The sequence below is a fragment of the Aegilops tauschii genome, chromosome 2 (assembly GCF_002575655.3).
Source record: "Aegilops tauschii subsp. strangulata cultivar AL8/78 chromosome 2, Aet v6.0, whole genome shotgun sequence".
Classification (NCBI taxonomy): Eukaryota; Viridiplantae; Streptophyta; class Magnoliopsida; order Poales; family Poaceae; genus Aegilops; species Aegilops tauschii.
In genome coordinates this window covers 484,683,256-484,703,057 of record NC_053036.3, presented here as the reverse complement: position 1 = coordinate 484,703,057, position 19,802 = coordinate 484,683,256, and the positions used below count along the sequence as shown (strand labels likewise).

The following is a 19,802-nucleotide window of genomic DNA, read 5'->3' as shown; positions in this document are numbered from 1 at the left end:
TATCGCGGAGCAGTTGCCACATGAAGAGTTTGATCTAGGGGCAGCCGTGCTTTCCACAACCCTGCAATCGCGTGATGCGCCGTCCCTCGACACAGCTGGCGATATAAGGAGTTCACCGTAAACTTCCCGGAGCTGGTGAGCGCCCAGCTCACCGTGTCCGGTTCGTTCGCAAGATTGGTTGATTCAATGCAATGCAACATAGCCGCTAGACTAGCCTGCTCTTGCCCATTGAGTTCCCGTTTGAAGTGAATCGCAGGTGGCGTCGATGCGAGCGCTTCCGCCACCGTGATCGCTGGGTCCACCGCAATCTCGTACAGATCCCGGAAATCAGCCCATAAAGGTTGGGCCCCTATCCAAAGATCAGTCCAGAAGCGGACCGAGCGGCCATTCCCAACGACAAATTTCGCCCCCATGGCAAATGCCGGTTTGATCGCCTGCAAGTCATTCCAGAAGGGGGATCCCCTTGTCCTCCCTTCAAAGAAATTTCCATCAGGAAAGTATTTGGCCTTTAGGAGATCAACCCATAGCCCGGTAGCCCCTTGGGCGATTTTCCAGATCCATTTACACATCAACGCGATGTTTAAAAGTCTGGAGTTGGTGATCCCGAGACCCCCCAAGGCCTTGGGTCGACACACCCAGGCCCATTTAACCATGTGATACTTACGGTTCAGGCCGGTTCCTTCCCAAAAGAACTTGGCGCGGGGCGTGTCGAACTTTGCATGAACCCCTTCTGCGAGCAGAAACAGGCCCATAGCAAACATTGGCAAGGAGGACAGGCTGGAATTCGTAAGAATTAACCTAGCCGCCTTGGAAAGGAATTTCCCCCGCCAGGGGAAAACCCTCCCCCTCACCTTGACGCACAAAGGATCCCAGTCCTCCATCGTGGGTCGTTTGGTGTCTATCGGTAAACCAAGGTATGTAAACGGGAATTTGCCTCCTTTGCAGTTAAACAAATCCGCTATACGCCTTCCCTCCTCCGGCTCAATCCCCATCGAAAGTAACTCACATTTGTGGAAATTTATTTTGAGGCCCGACATGAGCTCAAAACCAATGAGAATCGCCTTGACCGAAGCAATACTATGTAAATCCGGACGAAACATCAAAAGCGTATCATCCGCGTATTGCAGATGAGTCACTCCCCCTGGAATGAGGTGGCCTACCAGACCCTGTATATAGCCAGCCCAACCACTTTTGATAACATCGCGGACAGCGCGTCAACGATGAAGTTGAACAGCAAAGGCAACATCGGATCACCCTGCCTGAGTCCGCGCTTGTTCCTGAAGAAATGCCCTACTTCTCCGTTTATCGAAACTGCCGTTTGGCCTCCTGAGACCAGTTGCATAACGCGATGAACCCACACCGCAGAGAAACCACGCCCTAAGAGCACCTGACGCAGGAAATCCCAATTTACCCGGTCATAAGCCTTCTCGAAGTCTAGTTTGAGCAAGACAGCCGGTTCCTTCGTGCGTTTGAGCTCGTGCACAATCTCCTGGAGAGCAAGCGGACCCTCGAGGATATTGCGACCACGAATAAAAGCAGATTGATTACGATGGATCGAGCGCTGTGCTATTGGACCTAATCGAGTGGCGCACGCTTTAGCGCAAATCTTAAAAGGAACATTAATGAGCGCAATAGGGCGGAACTGTCTAATGTTATCGGCCCCCTGAACCTTCGGAATGAGCGACAAAACTCCAAAATTAAGGCGGGCTATATCTACCGTCCCTCGCATAAAACCATTACAGATCTCAAACATAGGGCCTCTAAGGATGGGCCAAAACCGCTTGAACATTGCCACCGGCCACCCGTCCGGGCCCGGTGTCGTGTCCGCTTTCATCCCCGCAAGGGCGGCATCAATTTCTTCAGGATGAAATGCGAGCCCCAGCTCGTCGTTCTCACAATCCAGGACGCGTTGTGAGCCCTCCCACACATCCGCGCGCAGACCCGCCCCCTGGGCCTCGCAAGATCCCATCAAGTTGATGCAAAATTCGTAAATGTGTCTAGAGATGTCCTCTTGCCGTAGCAGAAGCCCCTGCTTCGATTGCAACCTGAGAATAGCACATTTACGACGACGGCCATTCGCGTAGGCGTGGAAGTATTTGGTATTGGCATCGCCCTTAAGTGTCCACTTGAGCCCACTGTGACGGTGCCAATATTCCTCCTCCGCATGAAGTAACCCCTCGACCTGCCCCTGAAGGGCATATCGATGAGCCCACTCTTGCTCCGAGAAAACCCGAGCATCAGCCTGCGCATCAATCCTGGCTATCTCTTCCAGGATCGATGCTCTGAGCTCCTTGCCATTCCTCTCTAGGTTGGCACCCCACCCCTTGAGGCTAGCCCTGAGATGTCCCCCGACCGCGTTCCAAAATTCCATCAGGCCCCGCTGTGGCCCGACCTGATTCACGCACGCCAGCCATTTCTCTTTGAAGATTTCCTCAAAGCCTGGCACTTCAAACCAGGCCGTTTCAAAGAAAAACCGCGGGCTACGTCGAAGCATATCCTCCCTGGAGGAATAAACTAGCGGGACATGGTCAGATCCAATGCGGGTCTCCGCGACCAACGTGCATAGGGGGTAGCCCATCTCCCACTCCGGCGACATAAACACCCTGTCGAGCACCGAGCGGACCGGGTCTAGTTGCTTATTTGTCCATGAGAAACGCGCGCCCGTCCTAGCCACTTCCCTTAGGGCCATGGAGGCGATAGCGGAGTTGAACATGGACACCCGCGGCCAGTTTATGTTACTGTTGTTTTTGTCATCTCCCGACCTTATCAGGTTAAAATCCCCCCCCCCCCCCCCACGAGGACCGGGAGCGCCGCGGCAGTCACCGTAGTGACTTTCTGTTGGATTTCTCCCAAGAACTCCGCCGATCGAGAATGATCAGCAGGTCCGTAGACCTGAATGACAACAAGCTCACGCAGCGAAGCACGGATGCGAAAATGCGCAGCAATGAAGAAAGTACCGACATCCCATGCGATAATTTCGAGGAGTGATAATTCCCAGCGGGGCACGGATCTGACGTTTCCTTTGAAGCAAAAAACATGCAAACTCCCCAAAATTATCACAACTAGTTGTTTTCAGTGATCTTCAATTATAAACTACTAGATCGCCCCCCCCCCCCCCACACACACATTTATGCACACATAACCGGTGCCCATGCCAATCAAGGAGATAACGATGAGAGCTAGCTAACTGCCTAACTCCAGAAATTTTTTGAGACCATTTTGGTTGTTGGCTTAAATTAAGTTGAACATCAACGCCCATGCTAATCAGGGAATATCCACAATTTTCTTCCGGAAACATTCTCGCACCCTGGGTGCTAAAGATCGTAAGACCGGCAAAATTTCCTAATTTCGACCTCATCTTTGTTGACATTAGACTTGTTCTGCGAGGATGTTAATATTCCGCTTGACCTATGGTTGCCAACAACTCCACCACCAAATCATCAGCGTTCAAGTTGTTGACCATTGACTTCCTAACATCGGTCAAAATTCAGATTTTATCGATGCATCAGTTTCCCAAGCATGCACGAACAACTGCTTTTTTCCCTTGAACGAATAACTGCATGTGTTGAGTGTGCTTAAGAATCCTACCAACTATAATTGCACCCCTAACATAACCCCAAAATATTACTCCCTCAATTTCTCCTCAAATCTTAATCATATATGAGAGGGCTCTTTGCCACATGAGGGTGGGGTTTTAGCGAGGCAGGTATGGCACTTCATCTTGTCAGCTTCTTTTCAGTGCCCTTTAAATTACATGTGTACCTCATATTTGGTCTAGCGATCATTTTCATGGACGAAAGAAACTATTTGTGTTCGTCCGCCAACAAACAAATGAGAATCTTCTACCTAAAATATGTTCATAGCACCAAGTTAGAAGAACAACATATTATGTGCTTTTGTTACATATTATGTGCTTTTGTTACATTTCATATTGAACTTGGTAAATAGAACACTTAAATAGGAACAAGTGGGTACAAGTCGGAGAATTCGGAGAAGCCATCACATTTTGTCAACGGAAGCGGAACTAACCACTACTGAGATGGCCAGTAACTATGTTACTACGTAGGAACCATTTTAACTTCTTCTTTTTACAACCAATGAGTAGTCTACTGAGAGGTTGGGTTACAATCGAGCAAACAAACTTGCTGAAAAGTATCCGGAACCCTGCCTATCAGCGTCGGATTGCCCTTTCTCCTTGCTTCAGCTGCCAGTTCGTGAGCCAAACTATTACAATTCCTCCCCACGATGTTGATCTCACTGAGAAGTGCAGAAGCTTCGTTTTTATGTCAACCAGCAGGGAGAAACAATTGGATCGGTTCGTCGAGCCTACCTGGAGCTCATTCCCCATTGTCGTGCTGTCAGTTTCCACCACCACCGGGTCCTTCTACAATTTTTCTGCTCCAAAACTCCAACCATTTTAACTTTCTGATCGTGGTCTATGTTGGTTCATCATGTCCACACACTATATGACATGACAACAATAGATTCTTTACGGTCACGAAAACACAATAGATTCTTTGCACTGTTTGAAGTTGCCTCAAGAACGACCAGACCATTGATTTAGAAAAAGGGACACGTATATTTATCATGAATATTTACCAGGCATTGTACCATTTTAACTTACATGTTAGAAGTTCTACTGGCTACCTACCACTACCAAAGCATGCAATTGCATTTTTGGCAACAAACTAGCAGCTTTGTAGGAAGATTACAAAACACCGACTTTTTAGGAAATACAATTTTTTTCGAGATTGAATAAGGAAATACAATGATAAAAAATACGGTTTGAAGATGACTACTTGACCGCTTTCTGTTTCTCCTACTGAATTCGAGATTAGGACACAATTGGTTGACATCTTCATTTGATCCAACACTGACGCGTTAGTTGGCAGGGTATGGTGGCCGGTGCAGAGGGACATACATACACGTCTCCTATATGGTCAATGTACGCCCAAAAGCTATTGATGCGTGTAGATTAAAGAACACCAAAGGGAGTAGAATATAAATACGCGTCACATGCCTGAGCAACCTTACAATCTTCATATATATAGCATGCCTACGTATGGCTAGAACTAAAAAATAGTGCAATGTTCAGAAGCACAGAGAAACTTCATGTGTATGTACCTTGTGTTATGGGCTGAGATCATTAGTGAATTAATAATCAAAAAATTGGATTCAAGGTATGCAGTGGTACGGTAGTTGAATAGCACCAAGTTAAACATCATTGTGTGCCTCCATAGAAATCCAGACTGAAACTAGTAAGCAGAATACCGAAACTGCAAAAACTAGATGGGAGATTGTGAATTCAGAGAAGCCCTCGTCCCCGTTCAAAGAATTCAGAGAACTTATTACTGACCGATGACCACCTAGGCACGAGTTTTACTTTCCAAATCGCCGTACACACACCATAAGAAATTCCAATAGTTGGTTCTTGGACTATTGTCACGAGGACCGGTTGATCTCAAAAAATGGAGCCAGTACATTTATCATGAAAATTTAACACACACTGCCTTTTTAACTTACGTACATCATAAAAGTTCTACTGGCTACCCAACACTACCAAGTCATGCAATTGCAATCTTTGGCAATACATTGGCAGCTCTAGAAGAACATTGTGAACATCAACTTTTAGAATATACAATGAAAAACCAGTATTACCATCAGAGCCTTCAGAAATCTGAAGCACACTACTCTTCACTTTCTCGATCCTCTATTTAGCAGAGAGGTAGGGGCTCGCCGTTCCACTCCTTGAGGCACTCAAGCAGCGCATCGATGTGCTTGCCCTGGTTCATGGCAATGAACACCTTGTCCACCTCTTCGCCAGGAGACCGCGTCTTCTCTCCGGTCAAGTACTCCGTTCCAAGCTCCTTGCGCACGAATCGGTAGAGTGGGTACGACCGGCATTCGGCAATACGGTTTTGCTGTGCGGCAGTGCCATTCTCCACGGCGCTCCTGGCAGCCTCAACCTCCTTTGGCAGCACTGCCCGAAGCTCCTGCTCGAACGTGGCAAGCTTGGCAAACACCGACGTCTCCACGTCGCGCTCGGCCTCACCATTTGCCAAGGCATGCTCCACAAGAACTGCACGCATCTTCTGCATGAGTGGGTAGTTGGCGCTACAAGGATCGTCTGCGTACGCAAACACCGCCTCACGGTCGATTGTGAGCAGAAGGTCCTTCTCGCAGAAGCGCGCGTTATGGAGATGGCCATTGGTATCGGTACTCAGTGTCTTCCTAGCCACAGTCTTCACACAACTCTTGACAGCATTCTTGACATTCTCCTCAAGGTGGCGGAGGTCGATAGCCTGGCACAACGCGACCAAGAACGTCGAGGACATGAGCTTGAGTATGTCAATGGCCTCGGCGGTCTTCCTCGAGGAGATGAGACCAAGAGAGTTGACATCTTGGTTGTGCTGCTCCGCACTCTGGACATGGTTGGTCACAGGGTTTCCCAAGAACTGAAGCTCGGAGCAGTAGGAGGCCATGGCAATCTCGGCTCCCTTGAAGCCATAGTCCAAGCTTGGGTTGCGCCCACCGGAGAGGTTTGACGGAAGACCGTTGTTGTAGAAGTCGTTCACCAGCTCTGAGAATTGGGCAAACATAAGCTTGCCAATCGCAGCAATGGCAAGCCTGGTGTTGTCCATGGACACACCGATGGGTGTGCCCTGGAAGTTGCCACCGTGGATAGCTTTGCCACGGGAGACGTCGATGAGTGGGTTGTCGTTGACGGAGTTTATTTCCCGCTCGATCAACTTGGTGGAAGCACGGATAACCTCAATCTGAGGGCCAAGCCACTGCGGCGATGTGCGGAGTGCATACCTATCTTGCTTTGGCTTCATCAATGGGTCAAGCTCACCGAGCTTCTTCGCCAGCATCATGTAGGAGCTGCCTTCAAGGATATGCTCCATGATGGCAGCAGCCTCGATTTGCCCGGGGTGATGCTTCAATTTGTGGGTCAAGTGGTCGGTGTACTCTGGCTTGCCGTTCATCACCTCGCAGAAGACGGCTGACAGGACCTCGGCAAGGAGGCTAAGGATGTTAGCCTCGAAAAGCACCATGGATGCAAGCCCTGAGCCCACTGCCGTGCCATTCACCATGGCTAGGCCTTCCTTTGGCTGCAGCTCGAAGAAGCCATGCTGGATGCCGGCGATCTTAAATGCCTCAGCGGCATTAACCTTCGTGCCATCTGGAGCAGTCGCCATGGAGTTTGGGCGGCCGGTGACCAGGCCCGCGATGTACGAAAGCGGGACGAGGTCACCGGATGCGGTGATCGTGCCCCGAAGCGGTAGGCATGGTGTCACGTTGGCGTTGATAAGTGTGGCGACCGTCTCGAGGATCTCGAAGCGGATGCCTGAATATCCCTGGAGCAAGGTATTGACTCGGACGAGCATCGCCGCCCTCGTCGCCGCGGCTGGCAGAACATGGCCATCGGTGCCGGTGCCGAAGGCTCCCGCGTTAAGGAACCTGAACACACAAGCAATCACGAAAAAATAAGGCTTCCATAACTCAGTTCATAGTCTGGTACACATGACTAACAGAAATGCTTAACAAGAAGTAGAACTGGTTCTGCGGTTTAATTCGTACCGGATGAGCTCTCTCTGCAGGGCGCCGCCCTCCTTGGTCCTCCGGTGAGAGGTTGCGCCGAAGCCGGTGGTGACACCGTAGCTGTCGGTGCCGTTCATCATGCTGTTCATGACCCAGTCGCTGCTCTCCTTGACGCGGCCGCGGGCGGACTCGTCCAGCTCCACCCTGGTGTCGTTGCCGGCAGCCACCGCGGCGACCATGGCGATGGTCAGGCTGGCGCCCTCCATGGTCACCACGGGCCGTCGGTACTCCTCCACCATCCGCTTCACCGCATCCAAATGGCTCCCCGAGAGCTCCTCCGCAGCCTTCCCCCAGTTCAGTGGGTCGGCCCGCGCCGGCTGCGCCACGCACAAGCCATCGCCGTTGGCGGCGACTTGCCCATTCTCGCACTCCATTGGAATATGCAGCGACGTACTACAGCTCGCAAGTGAGCTAGCTGGACGCCGGCAGGTGTATGTGTATCTGGATTCTGGAAGTAAGCTAGTTAAACGTCGGCAGGTGTATGTGTATCTGGATTGATCTTTGTCCTGAAAAAAATACTTGTGTGTCGAAGACGAAGAGGAGCTGTAGCTGCAGATGAAGCTGTGGCTCTTCTTGGAGGGGAATGGAGGGAGGGGAAGGGATTAAATAGGCAGCGCAAGTAGTAGGTAGGTGTGAGGCAGCGGGTTGGTGTAGACCTGGACGACTGGACGGCGAGGTTGACCACTGAATTGGTTGGTGCGGAGCTCCTGTCGCCACGGGAGCGCACGGAGCGGGGGTGGTGGCTACGCGCGGTGGCGGCTTTGTGGCAGCCGGACTGGGTCGACGTGGGCAAAGCAGGAACTGGTTGGTGCGCGTCGCGCGAGGGGGGCGGGGATTGGTGGCACGGAGGGCTCTGATATCCGGCATGGACGGGGGAAGAGAGCACGCTGCCATGCTGGGCGTTATCGTTTCGTGAGGGGGTGCCCTGCTGACTTCCTCGTCCTTCATTTCCAGGTGCTCGTCGGCTTACGCAGGCAGATGCGCTGCTGCTGTGTTTCTTCAGTTAATCTTCATTCCGAGTTATCTAAGATGCACTGATGTCTGTTTCTTCGATCTTGTTTCCGAGGAATCTAACTTGCTATGTGCAACGTTGGTATGGATTGATGACAATAAGATTTTTTTTCTGGGAGGTTCACCTTTTTCTATACGTGCATGCATCATATATGTCTCCAGTTGTCTGAAATGTGTGTTTGGAGGTTGATCAAAGCTTGGTCGGGTCTCGGGTCTCGATAACCTCGACCCAACCTAAAATGGGCTTATATATCACTCCGTGGGTGATTGATGGACTCAACTGCCACAACTAGCAAGGCATTGGCGTCCCTTGTGATGCTCATCACTTGGTCAATCTGGAAAATGAGAAACTTGAGGGTCTTCCCAAAAAAAATCTACAGCACCGTAAATCACCTTTTACATTTTAAGGAATGAAGCAAAGCTTCGGGTTCTGGCAAAGGCGAAGCGTTTGAGTAACTTGATGCCGGTAGAGTAACAATCTTTTTGTTTTTGAGTTCTTGGTTACCCTCTATATTACTTCTCTCTTAATTAATAAATGAGTCAAGTCTTTTGCCTCCTCTTTCCAAAAAAATATATTGATAAATCACGATTACTACAAATTCATATCATCCCGCAAAAAAATTGTATAGCAAATCCTAACCCCCTCATCGTCTAAAAGTTTTATCTCTATATAGAGAAGATGGAGTCATTCTAGCAAAAAGTGGTCTTTTGATCCCTAGCTCACATGCTCCCCGAGGAACAGTAAAATCCGAAGAAAACAGTAAGCAAATTAAAATAATTCTGATTTTTTTCTGTGATAAACATTGATGAATGTTTTAACTGGGTGCAATTTTTTGTGACGAAATGACAATCGTGGAGGGCTGAAAAAAAATCGATCCTCCAAAATGCTTCCAAATAATAGTTATTCTAAAGCATTGATTTTGTCTTTTTTTGCCCAGACCTAGGCGATTGTGATTTCATCACAAAATTTTGCACACAGTTGAAGTGTTCATCAATGTTTACCACAATAAAGTCAGAATTTTTTTATTTTTTATTTTACTGTTCATTATAGAGCATGTGAGCTCGGGTTCAAATACCACATGTTCTCATTCTAGTAAATCCTCACTATGGCTCTCTATTCTAATTTTTTTTGAAGAGACACTAAAACATGTCTTTCATTTCGGGTAAATATCAGGTGATGCCACCCTTCATAAGTTCCCATGATACAAATTTAGAAAATCACATAAATATGTTCCGCAAAATTCTAAAAAAAATTTGTGGATTTCAGAAGACATATATCTATAACCCTAACAAATTCAGATCAAAATTTGAAATATATGTTGAGAAATAAAAAGGACATATCCATATGTGAAAAGTGTAATTTCTGACACTATTCATGTTTTGCCTTCTTTTGAAACAATTTATTTTAGATTTTGTCTTTTTTTGTTTCTCAATGTGTGTTTCGAATTTTCGGGATTTTTAGGTTTAGTAGTCACATGTCTTGTGCGCATCCACAAAAAAAAGAATTTTTCAAAACATTTAAATATAACTTTTCAGAAGTTGGAGCATGTAGCATGTGAAGGGTAGTGTCATCTCATATTCTCCCCTTTCATTCTCTGTATTCCTGAATGGATAGAGATCCTCTATATATTTTGGCTATAATGCTCCACCTACAAAGTTTATCGGAAGATTTAGGTGATAATTAGGGAAAAACTGATATGTCTTAATTTTATTGGCCTAAATAGCTATTTTTAGGGAATTGACCTAAATAAATAAATAATTTCTCCTAATTAAACCCTATATTTAAGTGCTAGCCCAACCGACCAGCCCGTAAATCCCCCCTGGCCCACCCATGGATATAGCATTACTCATATTTTAGCAGTTGGCGCCAAAAACAATTCCCCATCCCTCTCTACTTGCGCCTTGGTCGCGATCGCAGCCGTCCGAGCTTGTCCGGTAGCTCCATCATGCTGCCCAAGCTCAGTTCATAACATTCTTGTGCATCTACTAGAGTATGACCCAAACTTAAGGAATGTTTTGCATCTAATAACTAGACATCCATGTGTGTTAACTATAATCCATATATCCTACATAGATAAACCTTGATACAAGTCATTAAATAGCTATTTGGTTGCATGTGCATGCTTCCATGTTATCAAAAATATTGTAACTAATAAATTTACTATCTTGGTCCATAATTCTTATGATGTGAACATGAGAGCATGTTACCATGCAACCATAATTTAAAAAAGGGGACCGACAACTGAATCAATGAGGTTGTCAGTTCAAATTTTCACCCAGTCGGACAATCGGTTTAGCTGGGTCATTGGAGATGAAAAGGCTAAATATTTAAGCCATTTTTCAATAATATTGCTCTCTGGTCAAATAAATACACATAAGATGTATTACCTCAATAAATCAGAAATGTAGCTAGCCAAGTGTGTAATGGGTCTTCATTATCTGGTTGCTTGAGCTCAAAGGTTTATTTTTGTCTTAACACCATTTTTTGAATATTTTTTGGTTTTTTTTTGCTAAAAGACCAAAACATCTTTAAAAATAAAAGAAGAGGTCGGCTGGAGGTTTTTTCAGTTGGACCACTGGTCAAGTTTTAAAATTGGGTAGGCATCATCCATTAGAGCCTTCTAAGTTGGTTGCAAATATTATTATATTTAATTGTATCATGTTAAGTTGTTTCTTTCCTTTTACTTTTTTGCAGATTCTTTTCATAGTTTAAATTGTAATGAATGATTTTTTTAACAAAAAAGGGTCTCAAAGGACCCAGATGCTATATTGATCAAAGCGAAGGTACATAGAATCTTATGGCATGAACCGAACTAGAAAGAATGGCAACTAAGTCCCCATACTTTACGAGAAGGACCCCAAAACACGGATACATAATGCAATCAGGTCCAAAAAACCCTCCTCACAGAAAAAACTTGGTCAGCACCGGGTACGAAACCACTTGGTTCGTTGAAGTCTTCACAACAGCACACCATGAAGTCTACTTAAAGGATGCACTACTTCCCTTGTGTCATCGTGGCCGGGAGGAAGAAAATTGTCCGCCCTTTGGCCAAGCAAATCGGCCACGTGTTGGAACGGATTAAACATCGACCGCCGCAGTGGATGCATAGGATAATCCAAAGCAGTCGTCGAAGATCCACTCTATCCCCAAAAACATCTTCACCACCTTGCATCTGGATCTTCGTGCAAAAGTAAGGCAACTTGGGAAACCTCTTCCTGCGGCATAGGGACCAACCAAGCATGTGCCAGTCGCAAAGATCCGATGCAACAGAACAGCGACAAGGCAAGGAGCGTTTGGATCCGCCACATCTCTTCTTGCCACCTCCTTGACGGCTAGAGAATAATAGCGACCTCACCACCTCCACCACTTGTCATAGCACCGGAGCAAACTTATTGAGGGGGATAATCCATCGCCCCTCCTCTTCCCTCCACCATGGGGATAAGGAAGAAGATAACAACGACCACCAAACGACGCCGCTCGCAAGCTAGAGGTTGGCATATCGCGCCAAACCTTGACATAAAGCCAAGACTAACTAGGACTTCTACTATCCTAATATGCACATGGAGGACCTAAGCATCTCTCTGTAGCCATCGCCGGCCGGCAGTGCCGCCGGACGAGGAGTTGGATCGGGCCAGGCAGTCCTGGGCGACTCTCAAGTGAGGGGTCAGAGGAAGAGAGATGAAGGGGAGGAGAAAGGAGATTTACCAAGGAACAAATTTAAACTATGAATACCATATTTAGAAATCAAAGCCCTAGTTTGTGGAGTACATGTTTGTTAATTAGTTACTCATTACACCAACAGCATGAAATACACATGCTGCATGCTATTACCTCCTAATTGATAGTCTAATTCGAGTAACCTTGCACTACGGGTTCTTTTTTTGCTTTTTGTTTGAGGTAACGCTGCACTAAAGTTACGAACGTGCAAACTGTGTACTCATGTAAATCGTGTTCTTTGTCGTCGATACTGAAACATTTAAAACAAGCAAGGCGGCTGCATGCAGTATGTATAAACTACCGGAAAGGAAATCTTAAACCGCACAGGAGATAGGTTTGTTTAGCTCAAGAAAGTGGAGTTCTGCTATGGACAACGGAGTCGTTATCTGATCACTAGGCCACTCGTACTCTCTTTTGGGGTGTGAAGAACCCCACGTACTACTATATTATTTTAAAGTATTTTCGTATCCTTTTCCTGCTGCTTTCCTATGAATTAATTAGTCCACTGATCAGTCCTCCCACGGTCAGTCAGTCACAAAGTCCCGCGAACGGAAACACGCCGGTGATCAGAATCACGTGGATTTGTTGATTCCTTTATTATGAGCAGACGCGGAGTATCTATGCGCGAGCTCATATGAGCCCGTTATCTAGGGCGTTGGCTGAAGCATGGAGATATGCGCCAGTTCTAAATACGGGAGGGGTTGGCGAGTTAATAAATGTCCACTGTCACGAAATACGTAGATGGCAGGCGTGGGTGGTGGGCCGCAGTTTCACGGGCGGATAAACGTCCGTTTGTGGTTGACGAGTTGGGCCGTGGATCAGAACAGTAATTCGACGTCTAGTCCGTGGCCCCGAATGTGAGCTTTTCCGTTCGCTGGGCCCATGGTAGGAACCAACTGCGCGGTCTGGTGGCTTCGGCTAGGGTAAAGCTGACCTAATTATCGAAGGCCTGGTGGTGAGCGGCGGCGCCGACGGCGGAGGTGAGGGCGACAAGGATGGAGTTCCTGATGCAACCTATAGACGGGTATGTACTCTAGATATGTGGCTTTCTTCTAGAGATTTGTAAACCGTAAATGTGGTGATTCTGAGCGGATTTGCGTGAGCGTCGGGCAGATCTAACTCCCTGGAGGAAGTTGGGGAGAGTTTGGTGCCGGCACCGGAGCGGGCGGATGCGGTCGATGTGAAGATGGTGGCGGCGCAGGTGACGGAAGGACATCAGTTGGCGGTTGAGGTTCCGCCGGCAGCTACAGGGGAGGCGCAGATGTTGATGCTCAGTGAAGGAGCGAAGGAGAGGAGGGACGTGTCTCCACCAAGCTCGGAGCTATCTACTGGGAAGATGAACCCACGAGCTCCTGGATGGAATAAGAGGTTAGTTCATGGCGTGCATATGTACTTTACTTGATGATGTGCCTCTGGGCTGAGCAAGACGATGATCGTTGTGTCATACCAGTAACTGAATATGTTGTTGCTATCGACTGGAATGAAAAGGTTTAGGAAAATAGACGGCACGGAATTTTTTAGGAGGTTGGACTGAAGAAGGAACCTCATAACTGAATTAGTAGTTGCATATTGAGGCAGTTAACAGGGGCTTGATCCTTTTGAGGAGAAGTAGTGGCATATTTGGGTAACATCCTTTATTTGTGATTTTTATTTGTAGATTATTACAAGCAAGGCAGTGAGGTCTCTGCATTGTTTGGAAGTAGGAAATTCACCCATGTGTTTACATGATTCATTCGATGGGCAGTAGCTGTGAGTGAAAACAAAATATTGTAGTGATGCGGGTGTGAATTTGGGAGTAAGAGCGGTTGATAAAAACATTCCCTAACAGGTTAGGTCCAATTGAGATAAGTAGAAAACATGGATGTCTCCCCTGTTTCTAGGACCTGGGCGACGTGACATGTATCGAGGTCTTTTTTTCTATGTAATACCTGTTTCTCTGGATAGTAATGAAAGTTTGCAAAGGGCATGTGTTCCCTGTTGTATGTTTTTGTGCTTGAGATGATGGAGGACTGAGTCTGGTTATCAGTAGCATCTAATTATATTGAAGAATCTACCATGCTACAAGTCCCCTTTTTGCCGTGCATCGTTAGGAATTTGTATTACTCAGTCCCCTTTAGATGCTAACCACACTGCTACAAGTGGTGTCTGATCTTAAAGCAAACTTGATAAATGAAACTTGTACTGATAACGATATTGTGGTCAGGCACATCTACCATGTTGTGCTGCCCTTTTAATTGTGATAGTTCCATCATGCTTTTTCCGTTTGACGTTTTTCCTGATTGAGGGCAAATACATGATGTGACTTGTTGCAGCTACGTGAATTTTAATTATGCTTGCATCAATAATAATGCACAATTTGTCGAAATGTGAATCATGCTATGTAACTGCAGGTTGAGGATCGGTGCCGCTGCACCAAGTCGGCCGCCTTGCCCAAACCGTGTCACTGCATTTGAGAAGGTTGTTCGAAACTATGCTGAGAATCCAGGAGACAATGTGATCACACCGACTATTGGCACGACCTTTGATTCTGTAGGAGAGGCGTATGACTTTTACAATTTGTATTCATGGGAAAAGGGGTTTGGTATCAGATATGGCAAGAGTCGGCTAAATGTAGAGAGGATTAAATGCATGCAAGAAATCGTCTGTGGTTGCTCGGTTAGTAGAAATTGATTTCTGTATGCAGTGTTCAATTTCCTGGTGTTGCTGAAACCTGACGTTAACTGAATTTTGTGTTTTTGTGGTACATTTCCCCAGGGAAAAGCTGGGGTTGAGAATACAAGATCTTGCCGCTGCGAATGCCAAGCTTTAATAAGGCTCCTACGGGCAGAAGATAATGGATGGTATATTGCATAGCACAAGGATACTCACAACCACTCATTGTCGCCGAACTTTGGCGAGACACTACATTGGCCATCACACAAGCATATAGATGTATACACAAGAGATCTTGTGAAGCAGTTGCGGCAGAACAATGTCAATTTGTCTAAGGTGTATAGCATAATCGGAGGTTTCTTTGGATCGATGGAGAATGTCCCATTCACAAAAAGGTCTTTGCGCAGTCTTTGTGGTAGAATTAACCGAGACCACGCAGAGGATGATGTGAAGAAGACAATGGATGTCTTTGCGGAGATTGGTGCGAAAGATCCGCACTTCACCTATAGGGTGCAAGCTGACAGTGACGGGAGAATTAGGAATTTGATGTGGGCAAGTGGGAACAGTAGGCTGCAGTACTCTTTCTTCGGGGATGTCATAACATTTGACACAACTTACAGGACAAACTTGTATGACATGCCTTTTGGATTGTTTGTTGGTGTGAACAACCACTTCCAGAGTGTCATTATGGCGGGTGTGCTTGTCCGTGATGAGACTGAGGATAGCTTTGTATGGGTTTTTTCTGAGTTCCTTCGTATGATGGGTGGCTCAGCACCAGTAACTATACTCACAGGTAGAAAAAAAAAGATTTTATCTAGTTTTTCGATATTCATCAATGGTAGTTATGAGGGAGCATTGATTAATTGATTTGCCACTACTTTGATTTCTTATATCAGACCAGAACCGTGCAATGGAGCTTGCTATCAGCAAGGTTATGCCGAATACAGCACACAGGTGGTGTAAATGGCATGTGTTGAAGAAAGCAAAAGAGTCACTTGGGCCGCTGTACACGAAGAAAAGTGAATTCAGGGCTGAATTTTACAAAGTGATAAACCACATGCTGACTGAAGATGAATTTGAGAAAGGTTGGGAGGTGCTGCTGGATAAATACAAGCTAAGAGGTCATGATTATATGACGCAGTTGTTTGAAATTCGTAAGAAATGGGTGAAGCCTTACTTCAAAGGGGTATTTTGTGCGAAAATGACGAGCACACAGCGGAGTGAGAGCGCAAACCACGTGCTCAAAAATTATGTGCCTCCTGGATGCCCAATGCACATGTTTGTCCAGAAATACATGAGATTTCAGTTCGATCGCGAATCAGAGAAGAATTATGAGGAGAAACGCACTCGTATCGTAAGTGCATAATTTAGTGGGGAAATTTTTGTACTAGTTATCAAGGTGTTACTAGCAAATAAAAATGGTTTAAATTTCCAATGTTTTGCCATTTTCCCAGGGGAAGCCGTTGATGAGGGCAAATCTTGCAGTGGAGAGGCATGCAAGCAAAATATACACACGAGCAATGTTTGAACAATTTGGGGAGATTTTGTATGAGTGTGGAGCTTATCAGGTGGAGGAGATTGAGAAACACAAGACATACCTAGCAATACATAGCGAAGCAGAGAAAAGGGAAAAGTGGTGTAGAGTATCTTACAAGGTGACTATGATTGACGGTGGAGATGAGTTCGAGTGCGAGTGTGGGCAGTTTGCACATATGGGGCTGCTTTGCAGCCATGTTCTGAAGGTTAGTGGTTTTTTGAACTACTATGTGGATTCTTTTTGACCGGCGGGGTTTAATTTGAGTTTACTTAATTGATCATTTGGTGCCTACATTTGGAGGGCGAGTCTAATATAGCTTTTGTTTTTGGCGTGGTCGGAACTAGGCGTGCGATATGTAATTTTGAAAATTGAGTAGGTTATGCCAGCAAGATGAAGATGAAAGTTGCGAGCTGAACCGTATGAATCTTGTCTTGTTCTTTCAGGTCCTAGACTTTATTCGAGCAAAGGAAATTCCGGCGAAGCATATAGTGAAGAGGTGGACAAAGGATGCCAGAGATGTTCTGCCTGCTCATCTAGCTCAGTACCAAAAAGACAGTATGCAAAACAATCCCTTCTCATACAGGCACTTCACCATGTATATGCATGCAATGGAATTAGTTAGGCTTGGAGACACCAGTGTTGACGCGTATAACCATTTGATGGACCTGTTCAAGTCAAATTTGACAATTATGCTCCCATTCGCAGAGATTAGAGATGGTCTAGGACTAGAGGATAGAATAGCAGATAAGGGCACAGTTGTGAATGAGCGGAGCCGTCCTGCTGTAGTTGTTGAACAGACAGACAATGTGGTGGGTTTTGCTGCAAACCTTCCGGAAAATGATTCCATGTCAAGGACAAGCAACCGGTTGGATGGACTGTTGGCTCCGGCAAAAAGGAAAGAGATGGGGCGACCAACTACCAGCAGGGAGAAGGCTCCATATGAAGGTCTAAGCAAACGGACCAGATTTTGCACGATTTGTCGTAGACAAGGTCACAAGCGAACAACATGCCCTGACCGTGGTGATTTACCAAAGCAACCAAGGAAGCCTGCTAGGTGCAAGAACTGTGGTGTGGAAGGACACCGGCGGAACAATTGCAATAAAGCAATGGAACTAAGACTCGCTGTAGGTATGTGAAGAGTAAAAAAGGTCCGTGGCGCATTCTGAGTTAGGGTGTTACTTTATCAAAGTGTTGATGCATTGCTTGTAACTGTTTAGTTCATGTTTAGTTCAATTCTTGGATCTATGTCTATCTAAGTTCAGACTTGTTTCTGGCACACACCTCATGGTTTTCCATGTGATGCTGTCTGTATGAGTTGATCCAGTGTAGTACTGAAGTGGGCAAGCTCCAGGCTGTAGCCGAATATGCGTGAATGTCTCTCTGTGGTTTTCTTGTATATTTAATATATGTCATGGGTTGTGGGATGTCGTTTCGGTATTAAATAACATGTACTTGTCAATTTCAATAGGTATGGAGGCCAAGTGTCATCACGCATGGCCCAGGTAAGGGGTTTGAAATTTGAACCGCCTGAGCGGGAAAGAGGTGCCTCTCCTGGTATATAAGATAGACAAAGGAGGAGGCCGAGGGACGGGTCCAGTGCAGCGGCGCCACCAGCATTGTTTGCCCTTGTTGGGAAGATGGAAGCTACAGCGACATCTACATACGGTTCTATTTTGACCGGTGTCAATCTGCCAGCAGCTACGCACAGGAACCATGAGGTGTGTGCCTTCACTGCAAGACCAATCTCTTGATCAGATTAATTGCATCCAGTTGATAGTTACTTGAGCTTCTTCAATTGGTAAGCGGGTTCTTTCGAACGGAAGGGATTCTGAAGGGAGTGTGAACCAGGTAGTAGTTGACGACTCAATTGGGCCTGCGGAATCGGATATGACCAGTGGATCAATACAGGTGCGTGGTGTGTTGTGTGTGTGAACGCTCCTTGCTGATCTCATTGCTTCATGCTGATTTCTCATTTCTGATTCTTCTTGAGCAGAGCTGTGCCTTGGGTAGAGGTCCATACTTGGATGATGGATCTGACGATGAAGAACACGAAGTGGGAGGAAACGTTGGAGTGGAACCAGAAGCTGGTGGCGTCGAAGGGAGTGGCGACCACGATCCAGAAGGAGGCGCCTGGGGCCAGATTGTTGATGCCGAGGATTATGAGGACGGGGAAGGATCGGCAGCTCCACAGTATGAGATGGGTGAAGACGATGGGGAATAAGAAGTGGTGAGCCCACCAGCGAAGCGTCAACGGCTTCGCTAGGCTAGCCACTGAGGATTCGAGTAGAGGAAAATTGCCTGTGTTTCTGTTTACGGGGTGCTTCTGGAGTATGTACAGTAGGAGCCGTTTAAAATAGTACAGTGGGATGTGTGCTTTGTTATTGTAAGACCATGGTGTGTGTTTTGTCAGACGGTGATTAGCGTCGCAGATTGAGCACAAGTACTGAAAACCAATGATGTATGGTGGTAGCTGTGTTTGAATCATATTAAATTTGCCTGAGGAGAGCTTGGGAACTGCATGGTGCATGTGCATGCGTCTGACCCGAGATGGGGCCCATGGTCAAAGGTGTTAGCTGTTCGTGGCCCTTTTGGAGACTGCAATCACTGCATGTGCATTCAGCGACCGCACACCACCGCAACCGCCCGTTTGTTCTGCCGGTGCTGCTTGGAGGAACCGCACGGACAGGGTGGTCTCATAGCGTGGCCCCAGAGGAACATCCTCTGGGTTTGTCACTTGTGGCAAAATGGATCGTCCTGATCGGGTCTTTGTTTCCAGTTGTATATACGTGTCAGGTGCCGGGGCTGGTCCCAAAACAGATATATGGTGCTTGCCTGTGCACCCATTACTCAATTAGGATGCTCCATTCTAACTAGTGGGACCATGTGGATAAACTGGTACACGAATCGGGAACTGGTTTTTGAAAGATTACACGCGTGCACTTGCAGGCAGGAGTGAACGGTACAACGAAAATGTTGTATGCTCGTGTTCGGTGTGGACCGACCGACGTGCCAGCGGGTGTGGGCGGGAAAGTTCCCGCCAGTGTAACCCAAAATATCTAAGACTGTAGCACTTTGGGTGATAAAAAAAGAGAGATTCGTATTTACCACTGTGGTGGTAAAAAGTTGTCAGGTGGCAGGCGGCCTCGGGTGAAACCGAAGAGACTATTACCTCTCTTAGGCTAGCTGCTGCGGTACTGCTCACTCCACTCCCCAACACCACACTCCTTCTCCCTCACAGCAGCCTGGGGGAGAACAAGGTCCGAGCTATCGCTGGGAAAGCGG

General features: G+C 46.7%; 4 protein-coding genes across 4 annotated transcripts; 3 read left to right on the top strand and 1 right to left on the bottom strand.

Annotated features, from left to right (window-relative positions):
- Positions 1 to 5,455: 5,455 nt before the first annotated feature.
- LOC109750207 (phenylalanine ammonia-lyase-like) lies at positions 5,456 to 8,171 on the bottom strand. The gene is made up of 2 exons (XM_020309161.4): positions 7,582 to 8,171; positions 5,456 to 7,461 (listed from the first exon to the last, which is right to left on the bottom strand). Exons 1-2 carry the CDS (start codon positions 7,974 to 7,976, stop codon positions 5,715 to 5,717), a joined length of 2,142 nt encoding a protein of 713 aa, XP_020164750.1. The 5' UTR covers positions 7,977 to 8,171; the 3' UTR covers positions 5,456 to 5,714.
- Positions 8,172 to 13,269: 5,098 nt separating this feature from the next.
- Positions 13,270 to 15,671, top strand: LOC120974121 (uncharacterized). Its single transcript, XM_073508850.1, has 4 exons — positions 13,270 to 13,355; positions 13,445 to 13,699; positions 14,722 to 14,986; positions 15,086 to 15,671. Exons 1-4 carry the CDS (start codon positions 13,327 to 13,329, stop codon positions 15,182 to 15,184), a joined length of 648 nt encoding a protein of 215 aa, XP_073364951.1. The 5' UTR covers positions 13,270 to 13,326; the 3' UTR covers positions 15,185 to 15,671.
- On the top strand, positions 15,353 to 16,349 carry LOC141020611 (protein FAR1-RELATED SEQUENCE 5-like). Its single transcript, XM_073507260.1, has 3 exons — positions 15,353 to 15,776; positions 15,880 to 16,169; positions 16,272 to 16,349. The coding sequence occupies exons 1-3, from the start codon at positions 15,353 to 15,355 to the stop codon at positions 16,347 to 16,349; spliced, it is 792 nt and encodes a 263-aa protein (XP_073363361.1).
- A 32-nt stretch (positions 16,350 to 16,381) lies between these two features.
- On the top strand, positions 16,382 to 17,903 carry LOC141020578 (protein FAR-RED ELONGATED HYPOCOTYL 3-like). The gene is made up of 2 exons (XM_073509596.1): positions 16,382 to 16,725; positions 16,964 to 17,903. The coding sequence occupies exons 1-2, from the start codon at positions 16,450 to 16,452 to the stop codon at positions 17,654 to 17,656; spliced, it is 969 nt and encodes a 322-aa protein (XP_073365697.1). The 5' UTR covers positions 16,382 to 16,449; the 3' UTR covers positions 17,657 to 17,903.
- The last annotated feature ends 1,899 nt before the right edge of the window (positions 17,904 to 19,802 follow it).